Source organism: Dermacentor albipictus, chromosome 1, assembly GCF_038994185.2.
Source record: "Dermacentor albipictus isolate Rhodes 1998 colony chromosome 1, USDA_Dalb.pri_finalv2, whole genome shotgun sequence".
In the NCBI taxonomy this organism is placed as follows: Eukaryota; Metazoa; Arthropoda; class Arachnida; order Ixodida; family Ixodidae; genus Dermacentor; species Dermacentor albipictus.
In genome coordinates this window covers 513,070,493-513,092,401 of record NC_091821.1, presented here as the reverse complement: position 1 = coordinate 513,092,401, position 21,909 = coordinate 513,070,493, and the positions used below count along the sequence as shown (strand labels likewise).

The following is a 21,909-nucleotide window of genomic DNA, read 5'->3' as shown; positions in this document are numbered from 1 at the left end:
CTTCGGGCAGTTTCGGGTTGTCTTGGGATCCCAGCCCACATGACTTCCTGTCAGAACCGGAACTAGCTGGCTGCCATCTGGCTGCCAGCGGGCGGCGAGAACTCCGAAAATCGAAGAGGCCCACTAATGGAGCGTTTCCGCTTCAAATACTGGAGCCGCCGGGAAAGAGAGGCCCTCGCGCAGTTCGTTACTGCGCTACGAGGGTAACGAGCGGTTGCGTTTTTGGGGACCAGCTGGACTCGCTGCTCCAGGAGCGTTTCGTCTGCGGCATCAGCAACCCCGCCATGCAGACGCGACTCCTAGAGCTTCGTGACCCCTCTCTGGATGACGCCGTGAACGCAGTGCTGGCAATGAAAACTGTTGCCAAGGACACCGGCGAGATTGCCCGTGCGACTGGCTGACCGTCAGCGGAAGCAGCGGTCAACAAGTTGGCTCTACAAAGGGCAGTACCTGCGGTCACTGTGGTGATGCCCACTCCCTCTCGCAGTGCCAGTTCTCTCGAGCACAATGCTTCATGTGAGCGAAAACGGGGTACCTGGCACGGGTATGCCAAAGGGAGAGGGCAAACAGCAAAGACCACAGCAGCAGCCTAGTTCAAGCCCAGGTACCACACAAGTCCGCGGCCAGGGTAGCCGTCGCAACGGTACGCAGCGGGGGCGTGCAGCAGCAGGCTTAAGTTCTTCCGCAGCCAGGCTCCACGTTGTGGCCAACGTTACTAGACTAGCTTCAGTTTTAAAACTCGGCGCCGTTGTGCGGAACCGCCACCCGCCCGCGCGTTCGTGGCGCTGCAGTCGCGCCCGGCTTCACTTCCTCACTAGCTGGCTATGCGGGCGGGCCGGACTAAGCACGTGGTGCAGCGTTGGTGTATTCTGTGGTTTGTTGTTGGCGGCGAATTTCAGCAAGCATGTCATCCGTGAAACTGTAGCCTTCGCCGAGTTTCTTAAGAATATCAGCAGACGATGCCGACGTGCTGCGTACCTGGCTGCATAGGCCCCTATCGGAACGATGTCGACAGTTCGGCGCACCACTTATTCTGTGCTCCCAGCAATGCGACGCTTCGCTCAGCGTGAAACAGAGCGATTCCTCGTGCCGACCGGGAACTCACTGCGAAATCAACGGCACGCGCTCGTGCCACTGTTCCCGCGTTCGTCGTCGTCTTCCACAGCTGGCTGTGTGGCCGTTCATCTTTCCAGCGTAGAATTTCACTTCACTTCTGTCGTCGTAATGGGGAGGCCGCATTTACGGGGGTATGAGCCATTGCTTAAGGGAGTATGAGCCCCTCATGGTCATACGTAACGGAAAGATTTAATTTTGAAGAAATTTAATTTCGAAGAATCACAAGCAGCAAATCGCAGGCGAAGGCTGCTAACCACGCCGCCGAGCAAACTCGAGACATCGAACGCAAGCGACAACTGCGCACATACCGTCAGTGACGTCGTTCTCTCTCACAGCCGATTGTGTGTGTAACCTCATAACTGAGAAATACTTTAACGAACCCTCGGGATTAACCCAGTGATAAACACAGGGGCCGCACGTTTCAGCTTCGCTGATTAAGCATCTTCACGGAATAAAAAATCCGACTTCCTTTTTGTGTGTGCGTGGCTTGTGTGCAAAGACCAACCTCACCTTTCTTTTTGTAGCGCTTCTTTGGCGTGGTGAGAAGCTTCAGTGGGGATGAAGATCATCCTACAATCACGCACTTTGGCCAGATATTCAGGCTCGTGAGCCTAAACTGCGCGAAACGTTAAGACGACAGGAAGAAACAACATTTAGAAACGCAGCTTCTGCGCTTCGCTGTATGCGTTTCTTCCTTTCGTGCAGTTTACCCTTCTTTCAGTATTAACGAACTTGATAAATCTTATTGCTGTAGGTGGATACCGCTTTCTCGTGGTATCACTAATTCGGACAAGGGGGAACGCCAGCGAGCATGAAACACGTGCAAACTGCCCGTCCGCACGAGCTCAAGGCTGTGACGAGGCGTCTGCAGTGGAGCCCGATGGAACAGCGTTGCCCTCTGGCGGCTGTCACAGAAGTGGCGACAGCAGCTGTAAGCGCGCGGGCGGGGAGTTTTACAACTGAAGCTAGTCTAGTAACGTTGGTTGTGGCAAAGGACCTGCCGATTTTCAACATGTGGCACACAGGCCTTGTGCCATTGTCTGTGCTGCCATACATGCTGACCATCAAAATCTGCGGGCACCCAATTTCTATGGAGCTGGACAAAGAGACCAGCGTGTCTGTCATGGCTGGGAAATGGTACAAGCGTACCTTCCCCGGCGTGTCCGACGAGGCTTTGGGTGTGATGCTGCGCAGCTACTCGGGCAGCTCCCCCAAGTCCAGGGTCAGGCACAGGTCAGCGTTCGCTTTGGCGACAGGAAGGCAACCCTTCCCTTTTACTTAACCAAGGGGTCGCTGCTGACGCTGCTGGGCCGAAACTGGATTCATGCACTGGGCGTTCGTCTGCCAGAGTACCAGAAAGCCAGCCTACATGTGGTGAAAGACGTCCCCAGCCCCCTGACCGAGTTCAAGTCCCTGTTCCAGTCAGGGGTGGACACATTCGCCAGCATGACGGCTGGCACGTATGTACCTGAGGGAGCCCGGCCATGTTTTTTGAAGCCTCGCCCAATGCCATTTGCCCTGAAGGATGGAGTCACCCAGAAGCTGCAACGGTTCCAGTGAGAGGGCATCCTGGTGCCCGTCAAGACGTCTGAATGGGCCGCTCCCATCGTACCACTCCTCAAGCGCGACGGCAGTGTCAGGATCTGTGGGGATTTCAAGGTTACCATCAACCCCATCGCAAATGTCGAGAAGTACCCGATGCACCGTATTGGCATTGTCTGGTCGACAGAAATTTACTAAGCTCGACCTCAGAGATGCTTACCAGCAGCTGGTGCTCCAGGATGCCTCCAGGAAGCATGTCACAATATCGACAACTTTGGGGCTCTTTCAGTACACGCATTTACTCTTTGGCGTGGCCTCAGCCCCAGCCCCAGCCATATTTTTGAGGGAGATGGATAACCTTTTCAGGGGCATGAGGGACGTGGCGGTGTACTTGGACGACATCCTGGTTACTGGCAGCAATGTGGTCTGCAATGTGGTCTGCATCTACTGGCAGCAATGTGGTTCTGCAAGTGGTCCCTACTTGCAGAACCTGCACAACATCCTGCAGTCGTGCCAGGGTACGCCAGTCTCAAGCTCAAGCTGGAAAAGTGCATTTTCCTGGCCCCCCGTGTTGAGTACTTGGGACATTTCCCAGGCTGGCCTAGCCCCGGCTCCCTGCAAAGTTGACACTGTGCTCAAGGCACCTAAGCCCCAGAACAAGAAGGAGCTTCAGAGGTACCTCGGCCTCATCAACTTTTACAGGAGTTTCCTGCTGAACCTGTCGGAGCATCTACAGCCGCTCCATCTTCTGCTTTGAGATGGTCAGCAATGGGTCTGGAAGAAGGAGCAGGACTGGCCCTTCCCACGCAACAACGAGCTAATCACCAAGGCACCAGTGCTGGTACATTTCGATCCGGCTAAGCCTGTCGTCCTGACTGTAGATGCGTCGCCGTACGGTGTGGGAGCCATCCTGGCGCACCGGGACAAAGATGTCCAGGAACACCCTGTGTCATTTGCTTCTCGTCAGCTTCATGCTGCAGAGCAATGTTACAGCCAGCTAGACAAGGAAGGTTTGGTCCTTATGTTTGATGTCGAACGCTTCCACCAGTATTTGTGGGGCCGGAAGTTTGAGGCGGTCACAGACCAGAAGCCGCTGTTGGGGCTACTGGAGCCTGACAAGGCAGTTTCTGGGCAGCCATCACCTCGAGTGGTACGCTGGGCTTTGAGGCTGGCAGCTTACAGTTACCAGTTGGTTTACCATCCAGGAAAGGGCCTGGGACCTGCTGATGCCCTGAGCCGCCTGCCCCTGCCTAACGTGCCTGATACCATTCCAGAACCTGCGGAAGTGTTTATGCTGGAACACGCATACGCAGAGGTACTCTCCAGATCTGCAGTATTGTAAGCAACCAGTCCTGTCTCAGGTGGTGAAGGCGGTGTCCCGTGGGGATGAATTGGTTCAACAGGCCTATAGCCACGAGGCCGCTGAGCTGAGCTTGCAGCAGGGCTGCCTACTGTGGGGTTCAAGGGTGGTGATCCCACAAAGTCTCTGCTCCAGGGTCCTGCAGTTGCTGCATGTGGGTCATCCTGGCTGGAAAAGACCAAGATGGTGGCCCGGTCCCATGTTTGGTGGTGTGGCTTAGACCAGGACATCGCTCACATGATGCAGAGCTGCCAAATCTGCCAGGAGCATCAGCGGGTCTCATGTAATGTCGAAATCACCCCCTGGCCGTTCTCACAGAGACCCTGGTACTGCGTGCATGTGGCCCGAGGAGAATGCTCTCCCCTGGGTTGTGCAGCTCAACGTCTCAGCCCAGTGCGGTATTACACCTTGCAATCTCAGCAGAAATAACGCAGCCCGGTTCGCAGAGGCTATTTGCAAAGTTGGCACTGTGCTCAAGGCGCCTAAGCCCCAGAAGAAGAAGGAGCTTCAGAGGTACCTCGGCCTCATCAACTTCTACAGGAGTTTCCTGCATGTGATTGCGTGTGATATCGGACGGAATGCTCCTTCAATGTCTGCGAATGCTCCTTTTTCCAGAGCGAACACATGCTTTCTCTTTCGAAGAAGCGAGAGGGGCTAACTAAATTGTTGCAGCAGCAGAACGCCCATCGGCAGCCGTGCAACAACAACCACGCAGAAAATACCGTCTCCAAAGCGGGTACAAATGAGCAGGCCAGCAATGCATTTCATGCAACAGGTGGCGAGAAAAGCTGATCCTTTGGCAGCCAGCAATGAGGTGAGAAGTGCAGCAAGCTGCTTCCGGTCCAAAGTGGCAGCAGCGGCGCACAATTCGCTGAACTGTGGCACACAATCCCGCAACCAAGCACCCAGCCTCAAGGCTGAGCAAAAGACTTAACCCGCAACAACAGAATAGACCCCTCTGGCACAGCGAGGTGCAAGAGGGGTCAGGGGTGGGTCGGCGCATCTTTGCTGATCTTGCGTGCCGAAATCCGCGAGAGCAACGGAGGCGCAGTGACAGAGAGAGCTGTGTCGAGACGAACAGGAAGAAATGCGTTCAACCATACCAGAGGGCAACGACCCCCGCGAACATCAGAACACAACTGCCCTGTGCCATCTCGAGGCTGACTTTAGGGATCACGTCAGCATAATCGAAGAAGCCCACAGAAATCCAGGAGCCCTTTCGCCACCTGGGACCTGGCACGTCCGACTAGGCAGGTGACGCTGCTGAGAAGTAAGATGACCCGGACCCAGCGGCCTTCTTGCCTCCTACTACACACTGTTACAAACTGTCAAGCTGCTCTGTACCATCATTCAATGTTCCGGCCAGGCTCACGACTACCTACACGGCGACAACGGCAGTTTGCAGCTACAGCTGCTCCCTTACCAACGTGGACTCAAACCGTGTTGCTGTTGGAGTAGCATGTCCCTCTCAGGAAAGCCTTGGGTGACAGTGGCCTCTTCGCGGCTAAAGGGTGATTTTAAAGAGAGGGTATGTGGGATCGCATGCAAATCCCGTGCACGCTGGCGGAGGGTAGCAGAAAGAGGGCACATTTCGCCGCTCCCTTTGCTCTTCACGCCTGACCGCAACGCCACAGCCAAGACACCACGTTCCCTCCCTTCCCCTTTCTTGGAACCAGGGAGACTCAGTCTACAATGCTTGGGAAGAAGCACTATTCCCCTGATGCGTCTTTGTCTTTCGGCTGAGGAGCTTCAGACTGGCCGCATCATCTCAATTCAGTTGCTACAATTCGTCCCGCTGCAGCGCTTGTCCTTCCTGAGCGACTGACCACCCCAGTGCCCTAGTGCAGATCCACACTAGGTGAGCTGAACCCTTTATCAGCCTCTTGTGTGGTTTGTGGTTCTCACATTGTGCTGTCTTTCACCTCAGACATGTGGAACGCTCCGCCGCTGTGGTTTTGTATTGTATTTGTGCTTGCTGCCCTTTGTTGGTATTGTAACTATAAGGTGAATACACACCTAAAGTCCAAGACTCACCCTCAACGCGATATTTTTTCTGAAGTAGTAAAGCGCCAAACAGACGACACAAGCGTCGTCTGTTTGGCGACTTGTGTCGTCTTGTGTTGATTTGTGTCGTCTGGCGCTTTAGTACTTCAGTAACATGCACCAACTAGCCCAACAAAAAGTTCTGCTGCGACATTTTTTTCTTTTCTTGCGTACATTACGCGCATTGCAACTGTTTCTTCTGTATCGGTAAGGAATAATATTGTTAACATCGGCAACTCCGCGACAATAACATAGCCATGTCCACTTTGAGGGGACAGAACCAGAGATGGGCATCCTTAGCTACCAGTGACATAGAAACACATGGCGGGTATGCTGTAGAAACTGCGGCATTTGTCTTCACTACTATCCTAATACGGCATATTTTCACTAAAGGCGGTGAATATCTTAGCTGTGTTACAAACGTTGGCATATGAATTGGGTACACATTGTGGAGTTCTCGCCCATTCTCTTGGGGCAAAGGAACAACAACACAGTAGTGCAAACAATCACAAGGGCATTTATTAGATTTTTCATAGATCAATGCCTGCTAGCCGAGTTGCTATCCACAAAACATGCTGATGGGCGCGCGGCGAATTGCTTAAGTCCGACTCACCGCGACCGGATAAGGAGCGAATATGTTCGCCCCATGCTGGACACCAAGGCCTGGTTGTTCGTGCGTATGGTCACGTGAACGGTGGCGCATTCGAACAATCGTGTTCGTCCATTTCGGCGTAGGCTTTGCGAAACGGTCTCGCAGAAGCATGGATCAACGCACGTGCAGAACGTCCATGCCGCATGCCGACCCCGAGCCAAAGAGGAAGCGCCTTCTCCTTTTTGCACCTAAATAACCCCGCCATTCGGTGGCGTTAGCAGAGCAAGACTCGCGCCATCTCTTGTACTACCCTGCAAGCAAACTGACCACTGCAGTAAAGCCATGTGGTGAAGCCAGATTACAGGAGATGGGAGCTATGTGAGAAAACAACATATCAAGGGACGCGTGAGAGTCGCGCATCCCCACATCCCCCCAACCTTAAATCACTACATATTCTGGCGAAACATGTCACAAAGTCTAACATCAATGCGTGCTTTGCAAACAAAGTAGTACATGCAACAGTGGCCGCGCTGAGGAAATGTCCACACGCTGTCCATAACATGCGACCTGATAATGCCCTTGGGTACACCGATAGCGTCCGCTGGTCACAGAAGCAGCTTTGCAGACTTGGCGACTTCATTCCAGGGCAGGATTTCGGAAAAGGCGATGCAGTAGTCGGTACAAGCAAGCGTCGCTCGCGCTGACGCGCCCTGCTGGCGAGAGCTGCAGTAGCTGTTGGTGAGCGCCGGCTCTTTTCTCTGCCGCCAAGGGTTGCGAGACGGATACAGGCAGCTGCCAAAGTCGCTGCACCAAACTGGCTGAACACTTCATGCTTTCTTGTAAACAACTTCATCCAATCAAGGCTAGGTGGCACGCGCCGCTGCTTCCCGATTCAAAGGCTTGAGCCTCATTCGTCCGTCCGTCCGTCCGTCCGTCCACAGCATCACCATTGTCCGGGGTGGCTTGATTGCAGTCCAGGGCAGCAGTGCAGACGATGTGCAGGTGACAGCAAGTCAAGGGTGACTCCACTCACGCTGCGTACACTCAACGCACTCGGCAAACACTAAAGTAGTGCAAGGGAGAGGAATTCTGCATGCGCATCGCCCACGTGGTACGATGTTCAACTCGGCTAGCAAAAGATCAGGCGGCTGCTCAGATGCTAAGTTCACGTGAAGGAAGCTCGCTTCCTTGAGTCGAACATGTAATTTCAATTTGTGCAAGGCTAACTAGAATGAGGGAAGCAAAGTGCAACACCTCAACGTCATGGTCCACCAGGTTGTCCCTCCTCGTGTGACAGGCAGCTTCGTAAAGCCTTAGGCCCAAAGCATCGCTACCCTGACAGCAACCGGCATCCAAAAAACAACACCCAAAATGGGCGCAAAACAGGCAGCCGCGAGGAGACGTCAGCTCTGTTAGGTGGTCCTACCCCGCTCGGTGCACACAGCATCCGAATTGACGGTGGCCACCGTCCCAGGCGGTGTCAGAGCGCCCGGTGCCAGGCCGCCAATACCAGTTGGCCCGTATCAGCACCTGTAGCACGCGGCCACCCAGCTCCCATAGACGGGTGGCTGCAGACTTCATCAGAGTTAGAGACAGAAGAAACTATTTACATAAGAAATTCGGACCATGCACAAGGCTTCCATACTCACTCACCTCAGGCTTTCCAATGCTCTGCGGGCGCTAAGCCTCGCTCTCCCAGGATATAGACCACATGGCTCTCATAATGACGAATGTCATTAAAAAAAATCATTTTCGAAAAGGCTTAGCATGTTGAAAAGTTCAAACACACTACAGCCACCGTTGCCTTGCTCAAGAAAGCACGCCACTGGCGCTAGTGATCAAAATTCACGCTAGCCCCATGCTTCCATTCTAACAAAGTTCTTGAACGCAGCAAAACTGTCAAAAATATTGTTCAATGCCCCAAGAGGTCCACGTTGGGCAGCCAGATGTGGTGTTCTCACCTGTTCTCTTGGGGCAAAGGAATGACAACACAGTAGTGCAAACAATCACAAGGGCATTTATTGCACCTTTCATAGACTAATGACTGCTAGCCGAGTTGCTATCCACAAAACATGCCGATGGGCGCGCGACAAATCGCGGAAGTTGGACTCACTGCGACCGGATAACGAGCGAATATGTTCGCCCCATGCTGGTTACCAACACCTGGTCGTTCGTACGTACGGTCATGCGAATGGTGGCGCGTTCCCACGAGGCCTCGCGAGATGGTCTCGCAGAAGCATCAATCGGCGCACACGTGGAACGTCCGCGCTGCTTGCCGATCCCGAGCCAAAGAGCCTTCTACTTTTTGTGCCTAAGTTACCCTGCCGTTAGGTGGTGTTAGCAGAGCAACACTTGCACAATCTCGTACTACCGTGCAAGCATACCGACCACTGCAGTAAAGCTACGAGGCAAAGGCGGATTACAGGAGACGGGAGCTATGCAAGAAAACAACATATCAGGGGACGTGCAAGAATCATGCATGCAACTTCTAATGTATCAGTGTAAATGTGACTACTATGGTTGTCACTCGCGACTTGATTCGTGCCCACGAGTGCAGATGAGAAGAATCGAAAGGTGCCTTTTTTGTTGTTGGCCCAAATGAAGTTTTACTAATCACTGAGAAGCGGCAAACTTCCCGTGACGTTTTGCCGGCCATCGCTGTAGGCCTAACTAGCGCTGCTTCACTGTGTGTCGGCTACCAAAGTTACGGTATATTGCTGCGCTTAAACAAATTTATTGACAGCGGCCATACGACAGTGTGGCCCGCGCTGACGTGAAATTACCTTTAGGGCAAAGTTCCTTGCCATAAGCATCACTGAAAAGGCAGGGCTACCGGTGGAATATGTAGACGATTCGTGCAAGCACAAATGGAGACTGTTTTTGCAAAGATTTGAGCATTGTATGCAGTTATTTCTGCGGGTTATATCCACGGATATTGAGAATCTTTTTTCCAGGGTATTACAACTGTAAGTGCAGCTTACACATTGAAAAATATGTATATTCGTTCGTTTTGAATACCTTGAAAACTTTGCACACTAAAATTTGAGCCAAAATGAGTACTGAATAGCATAATGTTTGATCGAATACAGATAGACTTCAATACAATGAAGCATTAAAATTTTTATAACTTCTTGTCAATAGAATGCCATGTATAATATACCATGTATAATCTAACGAAGTGTGTTTATACACTATTTCAATATAACAAAATTTCGCTGCTGCTGCATGGGAATAATAAGGCAATATCGTATTTATCTGAATCTAGGCCGACAGTTTTCTTGAAGTAATCATATACCAAACTCTAGGGTTGGCTTAGATACGAGGATATCAAAAAACGTGCCACTCTTTAATTGAAATTGATAAATATGGTGCATAGCTAGCACCATCTACAAAAGTCAGTATCACAGCCACTACTAGCTGTGCCAGTAGCCAACTGAAGTACACGAGTGACATCACCATATTGACCTGTGCCGTATCAGCAAGCGGCATGGCGTTATTGTAATGGCATCAAACAGGCAATGCCACTATGCTGCTGCTTTCAAATGAAAAGTTTTCAAGTCGGGCAGGACTTCGGCATCGATGAGAAAAATGTTCATTGTTGGAGGGGGAAACGGGAGACTTTTTGTGTGCGCCGGCTGCACTGAGGAAAGGAAAGGGATAAGGAAGATTGAAACGTAGAATGCGCTTGGCACGCTCATATTCAATAAATACTGTTTTAATTTTGTGAACGCTGTCTTCGCTCTTTTGTTTGGCCTACATTCGAGGTAATGTTTATTTTTCTGGCTTCGGACTTTTGGGGGTTAGCTTAATTCGGACAAATACGGTAAATGAAAACTGGTGCCGACGCTTATGGTCAAATGGTTGAATTACTTGCGGTTGCTTGACACGCACCTCTAAAATCATGCGTAGCGCGATCAAGAGTGACCACTGAAGCGGAGCAATGTCATATTCCATATAAAGTCCAAGTCTGATAAGATCCTATTGCACCCGGCACACTGTACCCTATAGGAGGCATTCACTGCATGCCTTGGGTGCAAGGGAAAGCTGGCGAGGGTGAGCTGAGAAGGATGGTCAAGCGCCGCCTTCCTGCACAAGCAAGGGGAAATGAGGGAGGGGAGCAAGCTTGCCGTAACGCTATCAAGCATGCATGAGGCAGTGGAAGGAGAGAGGGAAAGGTTGGCATACGTCGCCTTTTTCAGCACGGATGTGGTGGTGCATGGACATCAGTGCGACTGAGTGCAGCCCACCGGCATGCGAAAATAGGTAATCAGCTGTGTGTGCAAAGAGTGGGCATGTCGAGATGGCAGGGCATCATGTGCATTGTCTTTCTGCACATTTAGTACTGGAGGTTATGTAACCGTGAGTTTCTGAGACCCGTTGAAGCGAGAGGCAGGCGACACTATCAGCCGCGGGGATGCAGTGGACGCGAAAGCATCGCAGGCTGCGTTTTGTACTGCCGATGTTGAAGATATTGTTGACACCGCATGATATCGTACCTTTGATTGGTGACTATCATGTTTAACGAAATATTTTTTCCTTATTGAAATGAATTTTTTTCCGACTACCCAATAATGGGGAAGATTTCATGGCCCCTTCTATGTAAGAAAATCTATCGGCAACTGTACTTAAATGCATAAAAAGGTCAAATTACAATATAATGAAGTGCCGACTTTACAGACGTCGATACCCAGAGGTTCAACTGTATTTGAAGGTATTGAATATTCGCGCAAGCCTACTCGTGACATATTTGAGGCATGTTGCATTAAACCACGTGTGTGAATGTTCTAAAAGGAGCTTGACTACCTCGGCTGTCTTTATTGACAGCAAACCAAGTGCAAGGCACCTGAAAGAGCAAGTTGCTTACGGGACGGCTTCGCATATTCGTGGAGCATGCGCAGATAGTTGAGCTTTTCTAAGCAAATCGACGATTGTGTTGTCCTCGCAGTGCCTGTAGCTTTCCTGTTCTAAAAGTGTACCCAGCAGCGCCACAAATAGTAAAACCAATCACTAGGCTGAAGTGAACTGGACCAAAGTACTCACCTCTTCAGGGCAAAGCTGTATGGCACGCGACAATGTCAGTCGGGCACTGTGAGATCGTTCCAAAAAGTAGCCATTAGATGTCTCGTTGGACTGGGCTGGTGGCGACCACTGGCTGTAGCCATATTGGCTGCCAGCTCCGTAAGGGCGCTGCAGGACAGAAGAAAAACACCTGTGTCTAGGCACTCTTCATAAAACTGTGCTATGCACAGAACATGCATGCTGCTCCCTCTGTACTCTTGTCCAGTATAGCTTTTGAATTTGCTGCCTTTCAGATCAAGCAATGCAGTGAGGCTCTCATATGGGCTACATGGCAACGAGACAAGGTTTCTTTTTGTGTGCTCCATCATGCTGGTTGTACATGGTGAAAAGGTTCAAACAAATAACACACAGTTTTCGCACTTTATGCAATTGTAACACTTACTATTTCTCCTGTGCTGCTACATTGTCACTTGCATACAATTTTGAATATAGTAAAACACTACAGCAAGAAGAATTAGACATTGCTGAATCACAGGAAACAAGTACAGTAATCCCTCGTTATAACTAAGTCAGCGGGACGGCTAAAACATTAGTTGTAACTGGCAATTTGATATAAGCGACCACTTGAGAAAAGCTAAAGCAGACAAGCTTTAATTGTGCCACAACTGCGACGAAGTCAATATACAATGTATTCAGCGAAGCAAAATGTTATTTAGGTGCAAAAAAGGCAGTAATCTTAGGCTGTTTCACGTTCTTAACAGGCCCGAGCAACCCCTGCTCTAATTTGACCAAGCATTGCACGAGGCAGTGGTTATCGCCAATGCATTCAACCTTATTTCGCAGCAGGCGTAGGTACTCCCGCATCTGCCCCACAGTTGGCACTTCACATGGCTTTTCGTCCGCCAGTTCTTTGTCCTTGTCGGGGCCATCGACAGTGTCAATTAGTATCTCTGCATCCGTCACTGGGACGACCATAGGAGCAGTAGCGTCCACCAACGCGAATGTCTCGAAGTCGCCTTCTAGCTCTCGGCCAGCAATTTTATGAACAGCCTTGTACAGATCGCTGCAAGTCTGGTCGCCGTCAGGCTGGTCATCATCAGGGTCAGTGAAAACGGCGCTGGAAAAGCTGGCATGCTCAAAGCAGTTGGTAACCTTCGAAGGTGTGAGTTCTTTCCATAAAAAGTTCAGCGAACAGACTGCACCAAGCAAATAAATGTTGTACCTCTTGCTGGCTGTGAGCATGCACTGCAAAAGAGTCTTGCGGTACAGCTTTCAGGTGGTCTCATTGATGCCCTGATCCATCGGTTGCAGCACTGCGGTTGCGTTTGCCGGCAAAAATTCCACAGCGATCGTCTTGAGGTTGTCGATCTTCCCGTGGCCCGGACAACTGTCAACTACGAAATGCACTTGCCGATTCTTTGCATCAAACCGTTTATCCAGAAGGCACACATTGTCTTCAAAAATAGCAGCAGTCATCCATGCTCGCTTGTTACTTTTGTAGATGCATTCCTTGGGAATATTTGCATTTCGGAAGCACCGCGGCTTCTTCACCTTCCCCAGTATCAACAAGGAAAGCTTGTCCTCACGCGTTGCATTGGCACTAAACAGCACTGTGACAGGCTCCTTGCTGTGTTTTTCTTTGGATGAGGATCTGCCCGCGGTTGTGAGAATGTGATTTGGTAGCATCTTGTAGAACAACACATGCTCATCTAGGTTGTAGATGTCTTTGTCTTCATACTTTTCAAGCAGAGCTTGGAGCTGATGTTGGCACCATACTTCTACAGTATCCCGGTTCATGACTGCGCTTTTGCCAACGATCGACTTCAAGGTCACGCCGTGTCGTTTCTTGAACCGCTCGAGCCAGCCATTGCTGCACTTGGAATCTTTATGGCTCATTTGGAGGGCGAGAGCGTCCGTTTTTGCAGTTAGTGCAGGTCTATGCATGGGGAGATTTGCACTCCTGGCATTCTTCAGCCACTGTAGAAGTACACCTTCCACTTCGGGGTATTCCGAGAATTCCCCTTTCTCTTTGCTAAGAAGCTCTCTTCAAAGGCATCCAGCACAACTTCCTTGTTTTTCAATACAGTTCATAAATTAGATAGCGGTATGCCAAATTCCTCTGCGACGTTTTCTGCTGGCCGCCCTTTTCCACTTCTTTTATCAGCAGAACTTTCTGCTCCAAAGTCGGACACTTTCGCCCAGAGACAGACGGAGCCATTTATCACTGTAGACCACAAAAGCACAAGTGAGGCATGCCTAACGAAGCACTTAATTACACACAATCACATGGTTTGCAGCACGGATTCAAATGCACGCACCGTCGGTGCCAGAATGACTGAACACAGCGGGCGACACAAAAGGTGGAACTTTCAAAATGTCGTCAGGGCATCTTGCTTTCCTCATCAGTGTGTGCTGGTGATGGCGACGGTAGTAATCGTGGGCTTGTCATCGGCTTCACGTGTAGTGGAAGGAAAGTGATTAGAGTTCTGGAGACCAAGAAGCAGGAACCGTGGAGGGGCACCCGTTGGTGGAAGACTGTGCTCGGGAGGGCAGGCCTGAAGAGGGCAGCGTTGGAGGAGCAGTGGAGTCAAACTGGCAGCGAGGAGGTGAGGACTGGACATGAAGGCGAGTGAGAGGAGTGACTGGTGTCCAAATGGCTTGCAGACTGGAGAGCGAATGAGACGGGGAAGGCAGTGGCCGCTTTTATAGGGAGGGGTGCGGAGGTCACGGAAGACTACGAGCGGATTGTGCTAGAAAGCGCTGTGAATGCTGCGGCTCAAGTGTGAGGTTGTGTTTGTTGTGCTCAAAAAACGATTAGCCGCTCATCATGGGTATGCAATGCGATCGTGAAAACTGAACGGTTTTGCAGTAGGGGCTTTGCATGATCACTGGGAAATTTTTTCCCGAGGTGTGCAGCCGTGAAGTTTGCGAAACGAGTTTTTCAGTGCACCGGTGTCGACGACACTGTGCTAATTTTACAGTTTGAGTGTTAGTGTTCGTGCACTGTCACGCCCATGCCATTGACAAATGTCTAGGAACAAAATTCAATGACCCTACCATGCATTTAGACTGTTTGTGTAAAGTTGGATGGTGCGAATTGAGCATGACTGGCTTGAGAAAATTGCCGGAGAAACACCAGTTTGCGTTGACCCACCATGTTGACAGCCTGACAGCCTGGCAACGCCTGGATTTTTCGTGTTTTCGGCAAGTTATTGATCGATTTGCACTGTTAAAAGTGCAATGAAACTAGAGACAGTGTTTTATTGCGATGCAGGCCGATTATGGTGAGCGGCAAGAAAATTTCTAGACCGGCTTCCCCAAAGTCGTCTTCCCAGTTTGTCAATGTAGCTCCTCGCATCGAACATGGTACTTATAATCCGAGGGACATTTCTTGTATGCTTTTTGGCACAATTCAGCTCCAGAAAGAGCGGTAAAGCTTTGCTCCTCGAACGCGCCCCATGGAATGCTATGGCACAAGTCTGCCTGCAATCTTTCCGCCACTTTTTGGTAGTCAAGAGACCGCGGGTTTTCTGGCATCGCTTTATTTTCGTGTGGATTTTATCACGGGGGGCACCAGTGATGCGACTGCGACCGAGATTAATGGTATTGGAGTGCTGTGACATGGAACTTGACAGCTTCCGTTTACTTCGCAGTAAACAGCTGGGAGCACTCTGCATTCGCTTGGTACCTGTTACTAGGCGGTCATCAGCCGTGGGTTTGGTACGTTTGTGGCCTGTTCTGTCCCTGCATGAGACTAATTCACCGGCGGTACTAATTTGACACTGCATGCGCAAAAGGGTTGCCGCGGATGATGCTTCCGCTCGCCACTTCGCTCTAAGCAGGTCAAGCTCTTCATGCGCTTAGAGTAATGTGGCTTATAATGCTGCTGCACTTGGGTTGGGACCGGAAGAAATTTAGAATAAAGCGATATCTTGAGTAAAGTGATTTCGTTTAATGAGGGATTATTCTACCTCTCAATGCCCCATCTCCCGTGTAACTTGGTACAGAAATAACCATTACAGACAGGCTTTCTTTAGGTTATTTCATGCTCATTTAAAATGTTCGTATGTCTTGTTCAAAATAAAACAAAGTTGACCACCAACAACAGGGAAGAAAAACTACTGAGAATGGCATATAAAGGGTAGTGTTGCCATCTGTTGCTAGGAAAAGACACCATTGCTGAGGCGGCATTAGAGTAGAACCTGGCTCATACGTTCGAGGAAAAAAAAATTAAGAGAGAAACATACTATCCGGGAAAACGTACATGCCGAAGCTACTAAAAAATGTTGCAGCTCTATCTTGTGGGGTTCTCACCCGTGCTCCTGGGATAAAGAAACGACAACACAGTAGTGCAAACAATCACAAGGGCATTTATTGCACCTTTCAGGGACTAATGCCTGCTAGCCAAGTTGCTATCTACAAAACATGCTGATGGGCGCGCGACAAATCTAGGAAGTCCGACTCACCGCGACCAGATAGCGAGCGAATATGTTCGCCCCATGTTGGAACCAATGCCTGGTCGTTCGCGTATATAGTCACACGAACGGTGGCGCATTCAAACGATTGTGTTCGTCCATTCCGGGGTAAGCCTCGCGAGACAGTCTTGCAGAAGCATGGATTGGCGCACGCGCAGGATGTACGCGCCGCTTGCAGACCCTCAGCCAAAAAGGGCGAGCCTTCTCCTTTTTGCGCCCAAGTAACCCCGCCGTTAGGTGGCGCTAGCAGAGCAACACTAGCAGAGCAACACACAGTGAAGCCGGATTACAGGAGACGGGAGCTATGCGAGAAAACAACCTATCAGGAGATGCATGAGAGTCGTGCATCCCCACATTCCCCCAACCTTAAATCACTACATATTCCATCAAAGCATGTCACACGGTCTAACATCAATGTGTACTTTGCGAACAAGGTAGTACATGCAACCGTGGCCACGCCGAGGAAATGTGTTCCCGCTGTCCATAACATGCGAGCCGACACTGTACTTGGGTACACTGCCAGCGTCAGCTGGTCACAGCAGCAGCTCTACAGACTAGACAGAACGATTCCAGGGCAGGACACACCGGAAACGGTGATGCCCTGGTCAGTAGGAGCAAGTGTCGCCCGTGCCAACGCGCCCTGCTGACGAGAGCCGCAGTATCTTTTGGTGACTGCCGGCTCTCTTCTCCGCCGCCGAGGGTTGCGAGCTGTACACAGGCGGCCGCCGAAGTCGCTGCGCCAAACCGGCCACAGCATCACCATTACCCGGGGTGGCTCGATTCTAGTCCGGGTCAGCAGCGCAGACTATGTGCAGGTGACAACAAACCAGGGACGACTCCACTCGCGCTGTGTACACTCAACGCACTCGGCAAACACTAAAGTAGTGCAAGGGAGAGGAATTCTGCATGCGCATCGCCCACGTGGTACGATGTTCAACTCGGCTAGCAAACGATCGGGTGGCTACTCAGATGCTAAGTTTACGTGAACGAAGCTCGCTTCCTTGAGTCGAATGAGTAATTTCAATTTGTGCGAGGCTAACTAGAACGAGGGAAGCAAAGTGCAGCACCTCGACGCCACGGTCCACCAGGTTATGTCCCTCCTCGTGTGACAGGCAGCTTCGTAAAGCCTTAGGCCCAAAGCATCGCTACCCTGACAGCAACCGGCATCCAAAAAACAACACCCAAAATGGGTGCAAAACAGGCAGCCGCGAGGAGACGTCAGCTCTGTTATGTGGTCCTACCCCGCTCGGTGCACACAGCATCCGAATTGACGGCGGCCACCGTCCCAGACGGTGTCAGAGCGCCCGGTGCCAGGCCGCAATACCAGTTGGCCCGTATCAGCACCCGTAGCGCGCGGCCACCCAGCTCCCAGAGACGGGTGGCTGCAGACTTCATCAGAGTTAAAGAGACAGAAGAAACTATTTACATAATAAATTCGGACCACGCACGAGGCTTCCATACTCACTCACTTCAGGCTTGCCAATGCTCCGCGGGCGCTAAGCCTCGCTCTCCCAGGATATAGACCACATGGCTCTCATAATGACGAATGTCATTTAAAAAAAAAAATCATTTACGAAAAGGCTTAGCATGTTGAAAAGTTCAAACACACTACAGCCACCGTCGCCTTGCTCAAGAAAGCACGCCGCCGGCGCTAGCGATCAAAATTCACGCTAGCCCCATGCTTCAATCAAACGAAGGTCTCGAACGAAGCAAAACTGTCAAAAATATTGTTGAATGCCCCAAGAGGTCCACGTTGGGCAGCCAGATGTGGTGCTCTCACCCGTTCTCTTGGCGCAAAGGAATGACAACACAGTAGTGCGTACAATCACAAGGGCATTTATTGCACCTTTCATAGACTAATGACTGCTAGCCGAGTTGCTATCCACAAAACATGCCGATGGGCGCGCAACAAATTGCACAAGTCGGACCCACCGCGACCGGATAACGAGCGAATATGTTTGCCCCATGCTGAACACCAATGCCTGGTCGTTCGCGCATGCAGTCACACGAATGGTGGCGCGTTCAAACGATCCTGTTTGTCCATTCCGGGGTAAGCCTTGTGAGACCGTCTCGCAGAAGCATGGATCGGCGCATGCGTAGAATGTCCGTGCCGCTTGCCGACGCCTAGCCACAAAGGACGAGCCTTCTCCCTTTTGCACCCAAGTAATCCCACCGTTAGGTGGCGCTAGCAGAGCAACACTCGGGTTATATTTCGTACTACCCTGCAAGCATAACGATCACAGCAGTAAAGCCATGCGTCAAAGCCGATTACAGGAGATGGGAGCTATGCGAGTAAACAACATATGAGGGGATGAGTGAGAGTCGCGCATCCCCACAACCTGAAAGGTGGAGCATTGATAGAGAGAGCAAAGTGTTATACTATTAAACGAAGTAAGGCTCGTAGCTTTATGGGTATTGTAAATTGCAGTAAACATGTGCTTACTAATAAAGGCATAAAGGGCAGATAAAGGGCAGATGCGTGAATGACCGTGCAGCTGAACATGTGAGGTCGCTGAAAGGCGGTGCGTATCTTTCGCAACATTGTGCAACTTGCACTGCGTGTGACTAAGCGGCAGAACATTTGACACAAAAACAATGCCAGTACTGCAAGAAGTGTGAACTACGGTTCAGAGAGATGAAGATTCTTGGCAGAATCAGGGAAACAAAGGCACATGAGGTTTTGGAAGCATTCCATATAAAGAAAAGAGGAAAAAACTGTGTTAGTGATACTTCCGTGACCCTTTTCAAAAGCGAAATGTCCTAATGGTGCTTGTCCTGTGTCGTTCTCCCCACTTGTGATCGTCTTAGTTGGCGCTGTTCCTTCCTAATTCAAGTATGCACCATCTAGCCCAAATGAATGTTGGCCTGAGCATGGGGTAAAACGCCTAAGACATGAAGAGCGTTCACTCAATGACTGCGAGCACTTGTCGTCACAACCCTGGCATGATGAGAAGTGCTGGGAGCAGGAGGCATGAACTGCCCAGAGTGAATGTTCCAAGCTGTCCCTCCCTTCAATAATTCAACTACACAGCATTTCCCAAACTTAGCAAATCACGTGACATCCAACACTGTGCGTGCATTGATGATACCAGCTTTCTCGGCTGCTGCGGGCTGCTTCTCTTTCTACAAGCGATGCCCTCAAAGAGGCAGCAGGGAATGGTGGCGTGTTTGGGTTACTGCCTAATGAAAATGTGCAACGAGTTTTCAGTAGCATGATGCCGCACATACTGCGAAACAGATAGGTTGAGATGCTTATCACAGTTGGGTTAGTGGCGATAGCTGTGAATGCGGCATGCAATCACCCACAAAAAGATTTGCTGGTATGGAATAAGAAACTGAGTGCATGCCGCCGTTTTCATGTGACACGGGCAGGCAAGTACTGCAGAGAAGCTGCTGTAGTGGCTTGTGTTCTCAATTGCGCATACCTCGCACCTTTTCTTGTTTACATGGGACCTACCAGGTGGAATACGTATCATACAATTGCTGCTCAGGCATGTAATGAATGTTGTTGCTGAAAGATTGTGCTTTACGGGAACGTATCAACTGGTAACAAAAAAATAAAAGCGCAACTGTAGTGGGTAATTTTTTTCATTTTTGATCGCAAACATTGGCACTGAGAAATCATACTAAATGGGATTGTATCAATGAGGTTCTACTGTATATGTATAGCACAGTTCAATCTCGTCAAACACTGCTTTCAAGGTGGCAAAGGTTGATGCGTATAATTACTAACTGTCATCCGTGACTCATTATAGTAGTAGTAGTGATGAAGGTTGAAGACTCGTTTGACAATTCATCCTGGCTCCTGTGAACCCAAGGAGTGCCTTTCTCACATAAAAAAAAAAAAAATTGCAGGATGGTATACCTATGCGCAAGTCTGCAGAAGAAGCACCAGCACCAGGAAGTGAAGCTGAAATCACCTAACAAGCGCTGCAGTGCAGAATGTGCACGCACATACAAGTTGAGGCCTTTTTGCAAATTGAGCATACAGTAGGACGTGGATATATTGAACCTACATATAAAAAATTATTATACATATTGAACAGCTGTAAAATCCCCTTGAAAATCCCATGCAAATGTATAGGGCTAGTGCACACGTATATAGAACGGCTGTTCACCAGCACATTCGATATATTGAACGCGGTGCTGTGCCGAAGACCTCAAAGTGCACTTCTTCTGGCACCTGCAGGTGGGGAAGAGAATTGCGCTTACGGAGGAGTGTACACTGAGCATGCGGCAAAGCAGGAAAGTCTATGTGGCATTGGGAGAAGAAGAAACGAGGTGAAGCGTTGCGACAACGCTTGCATGTCACCCGCGTTCGCGAAATGGAACATCACTGTAAGTTTTCGTTTTCTTGTGTGCTTCTTGCTCGCCCCGTGTTTGTGTCCAGCTCAAGAGATAAGATAGAATTCGCGGAACTGTCAAAACTGATCAACAAGGCGAAAATAAGGGATATTCGAAACTATACCGTGGCAAACACTGAAAAAGCCGTAAAAAATGGACGCAGCTTGAAATCAGTGAAAAGGAAACTTGGCATAGGACAAACCAAGATGTATGCGCTGAAAGGTAGGCAGGGTATTATTATCAGTAATCTCGAAGGTACAGTAAAAGTGTCAGAAGTATTCCATACTGACCTGTACAGTACCCAAAGCAGCCATGATACCTCCATTCGAAGTAGTAATGAACAGGTTACACAGACTCCTTCTTAACTAGCGATGAAGTTAGAAGGGTCTTGCAAGACATGAAACGGGGAAAACTGACAGGAGAAGATGGACTACCAGTCGATTTAATCAAAGATGGAGTTGAAATAATGCTTGAAAAACTAGCGGCCCTTTATATGAACTGTTTGTCGACCTCAAGGGTCCTAGAGAACTGGAAGAATGCCAACATTATACTAATTCATAACAAAGGAGACGTTAAAGAATTGGAAAATTATAGGCTCATTAGCTTATTTCCAGTATTATATAACATATTCAACAAGATAATCTCCAATAGAGTAAGGGTAACATTGGACTTTAGTCAACCAACGGAACAGGCAGGCTTCAGGAAGGGATACTCTACAATGGATCACATTCATGTCATCAATCAGGTAATCGGGAAATCCGCAGAGTACAATCAGCCTCTCTGTTAGAGTTACAGAATGGGTGGAAAGAGAAGGGAAGCGCAGTCGAGGATGGCAGAAAACTAGGTGGCGTGATGAAATGAGGAAATTTGTAGGCACTAGCTGGAATCGGCTGGTGCAGGACAGGGGTAATTGGAGATCGCAGGGAGAGGCCTTCGTGGACATAAAGATAGGCTGATGATGATGATGATAATAATGATTTTAGATGAGCACGCCTGCACTAAACATGGGTTTATAATCAAAACATAATTTTCTTTTCTTTTCAAGCAATCAAAGGTGCCCTCCGACTTCTTCGCATGGTGCATTGTAATTGGGGTATATTCTTGAAAATGCCGTGCTTCGACAACAGCGCATTAGCCGGACACCTTGGTAGGAAAAAAGCGACAGAGCTTGCTGCACAAGCCACCCTGCAGAAGTCCTGCTTGCATTTAGAGAAAAACATAGGAAAGACGCAGCTGTGTTCTCAGGTGATCCCCCGTACAATTGGTGGGGCATGTCGGGTCGACAATTCTCATCTTCATGAAAATGTCATAAGCTGGCCTTTTCCTGGGGGAACACCAAACCACCACCTCCATTACTGATCTTAATAAAGGGAAAATGAGACATTCACCCAAACATAGCAAATTGGTACAAAGGAAAC

At 49.8% G+C, this 21,909-nt stretch overlaps 1 protein-coding gene across 7 annotated transcripts in view; it reads right to left on the bottom strand.

The window, feature by feature from the left end:
• Window positions 1-21,909, bottom strand: part of faf (ubiquitin carboxyl-terminal hydrolase-like faf) — a 758,782-nt gene that overhangs the window by 6,508 nt on the left and 730,365 nt on the right. For all 7 annotated transcript variants that reach the window (XM_065437146.1, XM_065437151.1, XM_070532615.1 and 4 more), the window contains one exon: window positions 11,694-11,840. In XM_065437146.1, the coding sequence (XP_065293218.1) occupies window positions 11,694-11,840 (147 nt within the window). The remainder of the gene's footprint in view (window positions 1-11,693; window positions 11,841-21,909) is intronic.